The 13,492-nt window shown below is 39.7% G+C and overlaps 1 protein-coding gene across 21 annotated transcripts in view; it reads left to right on the forward strand.

Annotated features, from left to right (window-relative positions):
- Window positions 1-13,492, forward strand: part of mark2b (MAP/microtubule affinity-regulating kinase 2b) — a 51,614-nt gene that overhangs the window by 20,599 nt on the left and 17,523 nt on the right. For 12 of the 21 annotated variants that reach the window (XM_034219584.1, XM_034219497.1, XM_034219752.1 and 9 more), the window contains 13 exons: window positions 401-568; window positions 2,362-2,415; window positions 3,843-3,891; window positions 4,087-4,152; window positions 4,635-4,705; window positions 6,383-6,439; window positions 7,905-8,141; window positions 9,148-9,267; window positions 10,187-10,316; window positions 10,437-10,549; window positions 11,225-11,299; window positions 11,659-11,716; window positions 12,575-12,726. In XM_034219584.1, coding sequence (XP_034075475.1) covers window positions 401-568; window positions 2,362-2,415; window positions 3,843-3,891; window positions 4,087-4,152; window positions 4,635-4,705; window positions 6,383-6,439; window positions 7,905-8,141; window positions 9,148-9,267; window positions 10,187-10,316; window positions 10,437-10,549; window positions 11,225-11,299; window positions 11,659-11,716; window positions 12,575-12,726 — 1,350 coding nt within the window. The remainder of the gene's footprint in view (window positions 1-400; window positions 569-2,361; window positions 2,416-3,842; window positions 3,892-4,086; window positions 4,153-4,634; window positions 4,706-6,382; window positions 6,440-7,904; window positions 8,142-9,147; window positions 9,268-10,186; window positions 10,317-10,436; window positions 10,550-11,224; window positions 11,300-11,658; window positions 11,717-12,574; window positions 12,727-13,492) is intronic. The other 9 variants (XM_034219913.1, XM_034220653.1, XM_034221032.1 and 6 more) reach the window with 6 other exon arrangements.

Raw genomic sequence — 13,492 nt, forward strand, 5'->3', positions numbered from 1 at the left:
ACATGGTTGCAGCACGTAGCAGTGGTTCATAGTAACATGTGCTCATACTCAATTATGAATGTATATGATGGTACTGTAAAGGGTTCCATTAACAGCTTTAGACTGGTGTTTCTGTTACGATGTTGACGAGTTGTGTGTATATTTATCTAACCTAGTTTTTCTTTCATTGCTAATGTGTTTTTGTTGGTTGTTCTACTTCTGTGAATGAATAATAATCCACTTTTTAATAGATAAATGTCTCTTTTATAAATCCAGAAATAAGATATGGGTCAATCGACTTAAATTGAAAAGGAAATCAAAGGCTTTTCCTTCATTTACTCGTTCACTGTCACTTTCTATTAGTGTTCTGAGTCATCATGTACTCCTCTTGATGATTACATGTTGTTTTATCTCTTCTCAGGAGACCAAATCCTCCAGCCGCTCCAGCATGCCGCGATGTCGGAACTCCGTCGCCACGACCACAACAGACGACCAGCCGCACATCGGAAACTATCGGTTGCTAAAAACCATCGGCAAAGGCAACTTCGCCAAGGTCAAACTGGCCCGACACGTCCTCACCGGAAAAGAGGTAGGCATACATGCACAGTGCACACGTGCTAGACAATCTGTCCTTTGGTTCCACTGATGGTCACCTAGACTCAGTGTTTTCTTTTAAGCCACATGTTTGAGAGAAACGTTACTATTGTGACTTTATTTACCTGGAAACTGGCTTCTTTAATTACAAACGCCAACAATTCTGACACCTACACGGTCATTTTTTTGGCATCATCAAATCCACCTTTTTTTTAATATTATTTATTTATATTATTTAATTATCGTTACCCTTTTTTCCCTTGTACGAAGCAAGTTCATAAAGTCAAAGGATGTCATATGTTGTACACACTGTGAAGCCCCCTGAGACAAATGTGGCATTTTTGATATTAGGCTATATTAATCAAATGTGATTGATTGACATTTAAGATGAAGATATATATATATAAACTATTAGCCTGTGGATTGTGTGTCAAAGTGCATTTTGTGTAGATTAGTATATACATCTCAAACTGCATTTTGTGTAGATTAGTATGTACATCTCAAACTGCTTTGACTGTTCTATTTATCTTTAAATCTTCCCTGAAAAGTTGTATTATTGTGTTTATTGTTGTAACAATGTTTATGTTGCCCTTTTGGCCCGGACACTCATGAAATGAATTACTTTTTAATCTCAATTAGACTTTAATCTGGTGCTTAATGTATATATAAACGTATAAGGGAATTGCCATTAGACAATTTAAGCAGGCTATGGAACCTGACCCCGTAGTATAACTGAAAAATGGACTGCCAGTCCTTTAACCAGCAGCTATGTTATCACCAAAAAACACTTCTGCTTAGAATAGAAGATGTTAAAAGTAGAAAAACAGTTAAATGTTTGGACTATTTGTTAATCTTCCTTCCTGGTTGCTGAGGATACGGGAGGGTTCATGCTGGGATGCACAGTGGGGCCCGGTCTGATCCTGGCCTCGCATGGCTTTGGAGACGGTACATCTGCTGCGGGAGATTAGGTGGCCATTGTCAGCTTGAATAGAGAAGCCCAAATGTCTCTGGCTTACTGTGAATTCCAGATGTGATGTAACGCGGTGGTCTGTACCTTTAAGGGAAACGCTGTGTCTGCAGCGAGCCCATGCTGGGGTCTGTCTGAGGCCCACTGAAGTACACTGTGTGTGTGAGGGAGAGAGAGGGAGATAGAGGGGTGTGAGGGCTCTGTCAATGTGTGACAGCTCTGTGCCTGACACCCTGATACCACTCCATGTGAATCGCTAACACACACACACACACACACACACACACATACATAAAGAAAACAAGGGAGAGTCAGAGGGTATGAAAGACAGACAGACAAGCACAACCAGAAAGAGGAGTGGAAGAAAGGAGTTGGTTGACAGTGAAAGACGGATGTGGGAGAAAACCTCCCTTTTCGGTGTCCTTGTTAAGACATATACTTATTTGTTTTCCTCGCTTTATCTTCACGTCCTCCTTTCTCTTCTGTTTTATCTGCTCATTCTACATCTCTCACTTCGAATATCACCCATCTGTCCATATCTCTATTTTTCTTTCCTTTTTTTGTGTTTAACTCTCCGTCTCTCTCTCTGTTGTTGGCATCATCTGTTGGATTATGAACTATAGACCTCATTATAGCATGGGTAAAAACCATGCTTTAACTTTGTGTGTGTGCCTGTTATGCAACTGTAGCCCGCTGTGAATATGTGTTTGTGTGTGAGATTTTATCGTTCTTCTGTGTGTGTGATGTGTCCAAAAAGATAGCTGCAATGCTACTGTTGTCGATGAATAAAAGAGTAATAACACATGTGGTTTTGCTTCTAGGTGGCTGTAAAGATCATTGATAAGACACAGCTCAACTCCTCCAGTTTGCAGAAGGTGGGTCTTTCTCTCCCTCACACCCACACACACATGGACACACACATATGGGCACGAAATCCAAACCTCAGTCATTCTTATCCCTTTTCTCAGAAGTCATTTTCAAGTCACTCTTTCTTCCTGCCCCACATGTCCTTCTCTCTTGCTTTTTCCTTCTGTCTCTCTCTCTGTCTTTCTGAAGTGGTCTAGTTTTTCAGAGAGAGTTTTAATTACAGGAAACAAGCTGCAATTACTTCTTTTGATCGTGGCAGGGTGGGGTCTGTCCACTTACACGCACACTCCCTTACCATGTATGTGCACATTCAACACACACACACACACACACACGCTCGTGCGTCTTTAATGTGCGCAAATGTGGACACATGACAGGAACATTTTAAGACGTCACAAAGACACTCACAGCACATCAATCCAGTGATAAATGCTCACACACGCTCACATCAAATGCATTAGGGACCAATTTGGAACTCCTGATATTATTCCCTATCAGTTCTTAAAGTCTTTATTTTAACAGATTTTTTTCTTTGTCTGTTCTTTTTGCATGGTTCTTGAAAATGCGTCTTGCCGCATTTCTGCATGCTGCAACTGAAGCAAATAATGTGCTGGCTTTAAAAGACCCATGAAAAGACAAACACTCACTGTTTTATTTTGACACAAAAATAACACCTGGACATTCGGAAATGCTATACGCGATCAAGGGACATTGTGTAAGCCTTAAATGTCAAGTTGTTTTCTTAATATCTAGGAATTTAATAATAACAAAACATAACTGAATGTGTTACTGGTTTCAAAGCCATTTTGAAAAATGGTATTACATTATATTAATAAGACAGCAAGTGAAATGAAACAAAACATTGTGTTTGAGTATATATTACACACATTACCTTTTGAATGTGTTTCATTTTGGGTTGTTTGCAACCTTAACAGTTATACTCTGGCTTCTAACTGTCTGTCTACAGTAAGCCTAGTTATCTGCTGCCCTTATCTGCTGAGTCAAATAAATATATAATGAGTGAAAACTGCCTCTTCTCACCTAAACCACAGAAAGAGACTGAGTGGCACAGACTGGAATTAATACTTGTTATGCTTGAATGTATCCTATCAGAGTTTACAAGCAGCTGAAGGCAACATTTGTTAGCTCTGAAATCCTAAATTGTGCCGGGATTTAAACTAATATTTGTTTCCCTTTTTAGTAAATTGACACACATGCTCATACAGGAAGTGCATATTTATGTTTTCAATGTCACTTTACCCACTGCAAATATTGATTAAGAGTCTATGCAATGACACAAATAAAATACAGTATACTTCATAAACAAATTGATAACAAATCTATTGAAAGTATTTTGCACTTAAATGTGTAGAATATAAATGTATCAGCACACTGACGAGCAACACCAAAATAAATCTGGTCTCCTCTCTCGCAGCTCTTCCGGGAGGTTAGGATCATGAAGATGTTGAATCACCCCAACATAGGTGAGTCACAGTGAGATCACTCTGTCGTCCCGCAGCGATGTATTTTGTCTTTCAAGGTCATGCATTCAACCTGTCTCATATTAATACTTCTGCTTTTGTCTTATCTCTTTGTTTTTGCTTTCTTCTTTCCTGTCCCTTCTCCCTTCACTTTACTTTCCCCTCCCCCTCCTCCTGCTTTTCTCTCTCCACCTCCAGTCAAGCTGTTTGAGGTGATAGAGACAGAGAAGACTTTGTACCTGGTAATGGAGTACGCCAGTGGAGGTGAGTGCGTGTCACTGTGAAATAATTCCCCCTGAGGCTGGGCACTCTGTATGTTACCATCAAATGCTGCCCCCCCCCTCATAGTGCACAGGTTTAGTTTTTTTTCTGGGAGAGTCCTCTCAATGTAGACGCACATGATTACAGGATTTCACATTTGTATTCAATATTATTTTATTTTAAAGAAATGTACAAAAAAAGGTCTATTTTATTATATATGTTTGCTGAACTGTTGTTTTTTCTTTATTTCTAACATAGAAGCCGTGTTTAATTTGATTACGCATATATACGAATAAACCGTTTTTTTGTATGAAAAGAAAATAACGTACTTTATTACAAAAGAAAGAAGCCTGTTTTTAAGTATTTGTATTTTAGTTAAAGTTTCTATACTTTTTTTCTTTTCACCTAATACTCAGGCCTTAATAAAGAGACAAGTATTAGGTTCCAACAATAACCCTGCTCTCCTCATTTCTCTCGTCTCCCAGGAGAGGTCTTTGATTACTTGGTGGCCCATGGCAGGATGAAGGAGAAAGAAGCCCGTGCCAAATTCAGACAGGTTTGTTTTTGTTTATTTTGGAGAAAATGCATTTTTGTTAGGGCTGCCCAATATGTTAGCTTTTATTTTCATCACGATGTCAACTTGCACGATAATGGGTTTAGAGTTTCAGTAGGAAACCTCACTCATATTTTCTTTGTCGTTGGCTTTTGTGCACAGATCGATGTTACTTTTTTTCTTTTTTAAATGAAATTATTTTAAAATATTTAACAAGCATTTTATTGTATTTTTAGCAGTAAACTGAAAGAAGCAGCACATATTATTCAACAACGTCATCCCATTATATATTCATATCGTGCAGCACTACTGTCTGGTTATGTAATTTTATATGTATGTTTGTGTACGCTGCTGTTGTTTTAAGGCATGATAGATCTGAAGTGCAGAAGCAGGAATCTCTTTTTATTTTAATAAGTGCATTTATTTAATATTTTAATTAAGGCTGTCAAAATTATCGCGTTAACGGCGGTAATACATTTTTTGAATTAATTGCGTTAAAATATTTAACGCATTTAACGCATGTGCAGAATGGCCCGCCCCATACATCCCACCAGTGGCAGCGCCAGGGTTTGGCTGGGGTAGGCTACACCCATACCAAGAAATGGCCCCACCATGACAAATGATGTTAAAGTAAGCAAAATAAAGTCTGCCAACTCGCGCCGAGAATTGCACAGACAGCAGTTAGTAAGATTGATTTCAGTAGCCACTTATCTGGAAATACCGAAGACTAGAAACGGTTTTGAAAACTTTTGTCACGTAGTGATCGTCTTCTCAATAGAACATCTTTGATAATGTCTTCTGGCCAATCAGAATCAAGATAACGGCGTGGTGTTGTTGCAGGAAGTCCCGACGGAGAATACTTTTGCTGTATAACTGGTACGCAGGTTATGTGCGTAATCTGAAATGCGTACCGTCACTTGTGTCACAAAGCGCATTTGCGTACCGACGTACTTGTGAAGCTTTTCCAGAAGGCGGTTAGATCACCGGACGACAGAGTCGGTCTCCGTGTGCACAGACAGGGCTGCTGTTAACGTCGGTCTATACATCGGAATTGTGCCAAGACTACGCCAACCGGCTGCGGAGGGAGACTCCCTCCCCCCCTTCACTGGAGAACTGCGCTAAAACAGCTGATCACAACGTTCACACTCTGTGGTCACAAAGTACTCCACTAGGCCCCCCCCCCCCCCGTCGACTTTCCTGAAGTACTCCCCCGTTGATAGAAATCAACACGTAATGAATTAAGACCCCACGGTTTGATGATTGATAGGTGTGTGGGTTGTCTTTCATTTTGACACGCAGAAAAATGTTATAATAAACATAGATACTGTATGTTAAATGGATATATCCGCCTTCTTTCATTTATCTTTCCATTCCCACAACAATATGCATAAATAAATGGCATATTTTGGACATAGTTCGAATGGTGATTAATCATGATTAATTAATTTTTAAGCTGTGATTAATCTGATTAAAAATGTTAATCGTTTGACAGCTCTAATTTTAATGATTGATATTAATAAGCAGTTTTGCATAAATTGAGCTCCCTTTGTACTTTATTATCGCTTTCTGAAGTACCCCAATGGAGAGGTCAGGGTCTTATAGTTAATCTCTAAAACTTGTTCATCTTGTCATCCTTTCTCACTCTGTCTCTTCCTCTCTCACTCACTTCTCACTCTCCAGATTGTGTCAGCGGTGCAGTATTGCCATCAGAAGTGTATAGTACACAGAGACCTCAAGGTGAGAACACACACATGATTGAATTACATTGGGTGTCAAAGTGCAAACTGGCATGCTCTCTCGCTCTTTGTCCACTTTTTAACATCATAGGATCTGACTTTTTGAGATTAGAAATTCTGCCTCCATGAACAGGTGACTCGTGGGTTAATCACAAATATTATATAATGTCCCTCTTCGAGTGCTAGGGCTTAAACACGCATACCCATACATACTCACATTTATTTCTTACGTAATTCTCCTCTTGTGTTCACTATTGGATAATCCTCTCTCTCTGTCTCTCCATATATTCTCCCTTCTGTCTTTAAAGCACTTCAGTTGGTGCCAGAAATTAAAACACAGACCTAATGCTTTCCGCCCATTGTGTTGTTAATCCTCTTATTGTGCCAGCAGGCAGACCTGTAGACAGAACATTATCATGATTACTGTAACCATACAGAACCCTCTCATCTCAAAGTTGTGTCCCCAATCATGATTATCGTTTAGCTATTTATAAACATTTTCAGTGCTTTCAGCAAGGTCACGAAACATTTTTCACTCTTTACCAGGCAATGATGGTTGGCGTGCACAAAAAAAGAGAGAATGAGAGACAAGACTTCATGAGGACAGACGGTTCCAATTATTGTAATGCGTACTGTCCTGCACTTTATCCTAATCACTCTTGATCTGTGCATTCTATCGTGAAATCCAGCACAGGCTTAATTCTAGCTCAACGAGATGGAAATCGTTCTGTTTTGGTCCAAAGATGAAAAACCCAGCACGACTGCATTCATGTTCTTCATACTGCTATTACAGCTCTGTCTACTAGTTTTTTGTTACTTTGCATGATAACTAGCTATAGATGATTAAACTTGTTAGTAGAAAAGAAGAGTGACCACTGTTCATTTATTTCTGAGTTCAAAGTCTAGAGAGTCAGTGTTGTATTTAATGTGCACACACACTCAAACACGGCAGTGTATTCAGAGCTAGTGAAAAGAATAGCGCACCTGTTGCTAGGCAACCCCAGCCTCATGTTCACTGCCTCACTTTAGGCAGTGAAGGCCACACACACACACACACACACAAAATGAACTCGCTTTGCCCATTGTGTGATTCTTGTAGGCCCCGGGCCATTACTCTTTCCGGAGAAAGGTGTCAAAGAGAACTGTCTGTGGAATAATTATCTTCAAACTCATTTGCATGTCGGAGAACGTTTTTGCTCAACTGACACATAACCGAGCAGCCTATTTGTAATACTTTGTCTTCCACATTTACTTATGTAGCACTGACCTTCCTGTGGATTCGAAAAGTGATTTGATATGTGGAGAAATGACATAACACTCAAACATTTGTTTCATTTTCTGGCACATGTATTCAGAACCAAGTAACCCCGTCATGTTTACATTTTTATATTTTCCTCTATGTCCCTGCTCTTTGCATCACGTTAATGTTTTCCTTGCTCTCTCTCCCACACTCGATCGGTCTTCAGGCAGAGAACCTGCTCCTGGACGCAGACATGAACATCAAGATAGCGGACTTTGGCTTCAGTAATGAGTTCACTCTGGGGAACAAGCTGGACACGTTCTGCGGCTCCCCGCCCTACGCCGCCCCGGAGCTCTTCCAGGGGAAGAAGTACGACGGGCCCGAGGTGGACGTGTGGAGTCTGGGGGTGATCCTGTACACGCTGGTCAGCGGCTCGCTGCCCTTCGATGGACAGAACCTCAAGGTCAGGAAGAGGAGCCAGTTTGTTTGTGCGTGTGTTTGATGTGGGTTACATAAGAGGATGTCTGCATTCTGTGGGTGGTTGTAGTATTTGTCATGCTGGTTTCTGTTCCTTCTGCCGTCTAAAATGCAGAAACTAAATTCAGGAGAGAGTGAATGTGTATAGTGAATAAGCCGACCCAAGCACTTCTAATGGTGTTGGTGGTTTTCAGCACCCAAACAGGCGCTGAGATAAGTTGTTATTCTTAATTATTCATACCGCCCATCACACATTGTCGCTATCAAATAAACATTCTGTCTTTACACAGATGAGTCACTGTGGAAGTGCAGACACACTTTGGGTGGGCGATATGACATTGAATGCGATTATAATGATATGAAAGGCCCTGCATCCAGGTTTATTCAGATTCTTTAACATTACCTCCTGCTTGGGTGAAGTTTTGTTTAAAATCTACATTACTGTTCCTACTATTAATTCAACAGATAGGAGCCTGACTGTTTTCAGATGTATCCCTATAGTAGAAGTGGTCTTAATTTTCCTTCCACAGATGAATATGAACAAAAAAACATGGACATTAGGTAAAGCACAGTTTTCAATGCTTATATAATTTTGCTGATCTATTAAAGTCAAATGTATTTTAAAGAGGGAATTAAAATGTATTTTTAATAATATATTTTGGTAAAGTCGGATCCAAACTACACTTCGTTAGCCTTTTAAAATGCCTACCAGCTTGGGTAAATGCACTACTTGTTTCAGAAACTATGAATCATTTGGGGGTGTAACCACAGCTAATGTTGTCTATTGGCTTGTTCAGGCCACTTTAGATTACTGATGAGATTCAGAGTCAAGTCCTTTATCATTAGGCACTGTTTCATAGACTCTCGTTTTCTGTAAATCGCTGGAAACAGTTGGATATTCTGTTGCTCTCGGACAGCATCTGAGAACGTGAGAGAAAAGGATTGTTTTTAAGAGTCCACTGCTGACTTTAAATGCTCTTGTCCATCTCCAGGAACTGAGGGAGCGAGTGCTGCGTGGTAAATACAGGATTCCCTTCTACATGTCCACCGACTGTGAGAACCTGCTCAAAAAGTTTCTCATTCTGAACCCCTCTAAAAGAGGCAGCCTCGAGGTACGCTACTCTGACACACACACACACACACACACACACACACACACACACACACACACACACACGCGAATACAAACACAAGATAATAACTAATAAATCACTTTGGTCAGACTTATCAAACTCACAGACGGTGGTGGTGGGTGAAGCGCATACAGTGCTATACTGCTCAGCTGGACTTGCTTCACCAGCTATATGCGAGTTTGTTGCTGAAGTGTAAAGTGCTTTTTAAAGGCATAGTAAATACTTGTTAGTCTGAGAGTTATGAGTTACTAAATGTGGGAGCACTGAAGATAGTTGGACATTACCTAGTTTTGAATAGAAGCTGAAGGCAAACAACTAGTTGCTGCTGAGTAACAGGCGTCACTTTAACTTTACTAGTATTCATTTTTGATTAAAACATATTGTATTTTTGAATTTCAACAGTCTATGTTTGACCTGCTAAATGTAATGGCTACTCTGTAAAAAAACAAAACGAGATAAGACTCTAATGTTAGTGCTAGAATCGAGTCCTGTGACTGTCCCATTTACACCTACCTCAAAGATTGTCTACAATTGGTATAGTTCAGTTCACATGCAGTTTTTAGGAGTTTAGCCCTGTCTTCCATCTGGAGTTCATTATAAAAGCTCCCCTGTTCACTTTTTAAGGAAGATTAATCTGCATTTCAAAGATAAAATACATAGTGGTGAAGTAAACCGATGAAAAACGCAGAATGAATTCATCATGCATCGCTGGCTCCTGCATCATTTCCATTGTATTAGTAATTTATCTTTGTGAGACTCTTTTGTACTAACCTTTCCCCCCTCTTTCTCTTGTCTCCTCTTTTATTCTTTAACCTTTCCTCCCTCCCCTGCTCTTTACCCCTTCTAATGTCTTTGACATCTTATCCTCCCTGTATCTGTCTGTGTGGTTTTCTCTCAGCAGCAAATAATGAGGGACCGGTGGATGAATGTAGGTCATGAGGACGAAGAACTCAAACCCTATATCGAACCCATGCCAGATTATAAGGACCCCAGGCGGACAGGTAGGAACGGAAACAAACTCAAAAATGGTAAATGTATTTCCTTCCTCACCCAAGCACACACTCAACACATATTTTAAATTTCTCAAGATGAATTATGTACCTACAGAGTTCCACCGTTCTAATTTTCAACACGTTTTGTGCATGCAGACATCATGCTGACGATGGGATTTTCTGCGGAAGAGATTCAAGACTCGCTGGTAAATCAGAAGTACAATGATGTGATGGCCGCATACTTGCTACTGGACTTTAGGAACAATGAGGTACGCTCTGCCTTAATCAAACCTACACACCTTTATTTAACACGCTGTAATTGGTTTGTCAGATCTGTCGAAGCTGCAGTTACCCTACTGGTTTTGTGAGCTGTTATTATTATTATTATTATTAATACTCTAATCATCACTGATAATTATTCCTTTGAAAGAAAATATATTATTCCAAACAGAATATCTCACTGGAAGAAAATCTTAAATGTCAAAAAAGTATTAATATTTTTGAGTGAGGTTTGTAAATAAAAAAACTAAGAAACAAGTTGCACTCAATCTGCTCTCCTGCGCATGTGAATCAACGTCTGCAGGTACCTCCACATTTTCTCAATTCTAATGAACTTTAGCATGTTGTCTGTTAAAAATATCTATTTTAGTTTTTACATTTTTGTTTATGATGTTTTAACCTTGCTCTGGGAAGCACTTTGTGCCGCCTTTAGGATATGGAGCTTTGTGTGTGAGAGATTTTCAGTATTTTGACAAGACGTTGATAGATCACCTTTGACTCTTAGAAACTGAAATGTCTCACTCTTTTTCTGGCATATAATAGACAAAAACGGATGAATCGAAACTAGAAAGGTGATATATAAATAAAGTTGAGTTGTTGAACCCACCTAACAGTTTCTATGATACACATCATTTTAAACCTGTTTGTTTCTCTTTGTCCCGCAGCTGGAAGAAAGTGGCATCAAACCCCGGCCAGGAAGTGATGTAAGCAATATTAATGCCCCCTCCCCGCCTCACAAGGTACAATGAGAACACATAACGTCTCCTGCTTACACATACTGAGGTCTCCTGACTCCAGAAGGTGACAAGTGCAATGACTTGACCTCTTCATTTTCTGACAAATACACTTTGGGAATTTAATCTCAAACAGCTCTCATTAAGAGTTTACATCTTTGACCTACATACAGGTACGTGTGAAGCAGTGCCTTCCCCTTCTTTTATTTGAAAGTGTTGTGGGTTTCACATGTGAATGGCTTTATAGACACATAACAGCAGCAGCAGCAGCAGCTGTGTATGCAGCTTCTACTCACGTCCCAGTGAGTTCAACTCTTAAATAAACAATATCAAACTGACCTGTATGTCCATCTTGCCCCTCTAAGGTACAGCGCAGTGTGTCGTCCAACCAGAAGCCTCAAAACCGCAGAACCAACGACCAGGGTGAGACGGGTGTGTGTCGGAGAGGAGGGGGGATGTAAGAGAGGGTTAGGAGAAGGAAACTGAGATGGGGTATCGTATTGAAATTCAGAGATAAAGCAGTCAGTTCCTTTAACATGTTTTAAATGGAATCTTATGGTATGAATGATGCTGTATGCTGCTAATTATCTCCAGTCCTGTATCGTTAAATAGAAGATATAATGCTTCTAAAGGTAGTGATAAGGTAAAACGTTTCAAAATAGTTTTTAAAATAAGCAATACATTGTGTTTTGAGGACTCATGTTGTGAAAGATGGGAGAAAGTTTGATTTAATTGAAAAATGTAGAGTTTAATAAGAATTTAGAGGTGACAGGTTACAATGTATTAACTATCATAAGCACAATAACAGTGTTGGAGTTTTGGACAGTGAAAATAAAAACCTTAGATATCAGGCTTCCTCCAACATATTGCTCATTAAAAATGGTATAATAAAAGAGAAAATCACACAAGTAACCGCAAAAAGATATAGACATAAATATTTATCATAAGAGGTAAAACAGGAAAAGGGCAAAAATGAGGAGACGCAGCAAACATCCTGAGTACATGGGCTTGATATATGTTGGAGTAAAGGTTAAAGTAAGAGAGATGGGCTGGATGTGCAGTAGAATTATGAGGTAGAGGGAAGATAGGATTGATTTAACAATGGAGCCACAGGAGCAGATTGAAAAGAAGGTCTGACTGATTTCTATTGGAGCTGAAAGAAGACAGGAAGTCATAAATAAGCTGCAGAGCCAAAAGTGGTTGAGATGGGAAGAAAGGTCTCTGATTAGAGCACATCCAGTGATGGCCTTTCTCATGCACTCCCTCTCTTTCATTTTCAAGGCTCTTCCTACTCTAAGAGGGGGGGTCAAACAGACAACCGGACTGCAGGAGAGGATGCTGGGAGGAAAGGTTCATCAGGCAGCTCCACCACCAAGGTGCCGGCCAGCCCTCTGGTCCCCACTGACCGCAAGAAGAGTGCCACGCCCTCCACCGTGAGACCCAACACACACACACACTGCTTACTTCACATTCACAACACACAAACATTCAAATGTACAGACATTCAGATTCTCAACAAAAAGACATACTGTAATTGTAGCAACTTTAATGAAAGAGAAAACGAAAGCTACTTTTGATTCGTAAAGTAAGAGTAGCTCCTTAATGAAAGTAAAACTTCAGCTACATATTATCTTAGGTCCAAAGATCAAATGCAATGCTAGATACTAGTTAAACTATCTTGAATAAACGGCTAGATAATGTAAACAACCTTTAAGTGTGCGTCACGTCAATCTGGTCTGTTATTTGAGTCATCTTTAATGAGACATTGTTCTTGTCTCATAACCACCAGTTATGTGATGCCAATTCCTAGTTTTACACACCCACAATACTTTGTTATTTTCTTGGTGTTAAAGAGAAACTGTGGACCTTAAGGGAGGCACAGGTGTTACAGGCACAAGTGTTCCAGTCAGCCATGATGACAGTGTGACATCTACGGTACTAAGGACCCTGAAACTGATGCAGCCTGTGCTTTTCCTAGTGTGACAAAATGTCTTTTGTGAAATTGCCTTTTAGATTTTTCCGGGTATCAACCAACTCAACAACAAAACACTATGACTAAACCTTTTTGTCAGAGACCTTTCTTTAATGAATAAAACAATGATGACAATTGACAAAAAATATTAGACTAAACTCTAGTTTTAAAAAAAATACAAAAAACGTCATCATCTTTCTTTATAATGTGCTGAAACAAGCAAGGAC

Source organism: Gymnodraco acuticeps, unplaced genomic scaffold, assembly GCF_902827175.1.
Source record: "Gymnodraco acuticeps unplaced genomic scaffold, fGymAcu1.1, whole genome shotgun sequence".
Classification (NCBI taxonomy): domain Eukaryota; kingdom Metazoa; phylum Chordata; class Actinopteri; order Perciformes; family Bathydraconidae; genus Gymnodraco; species Gymnodraco acuticeps.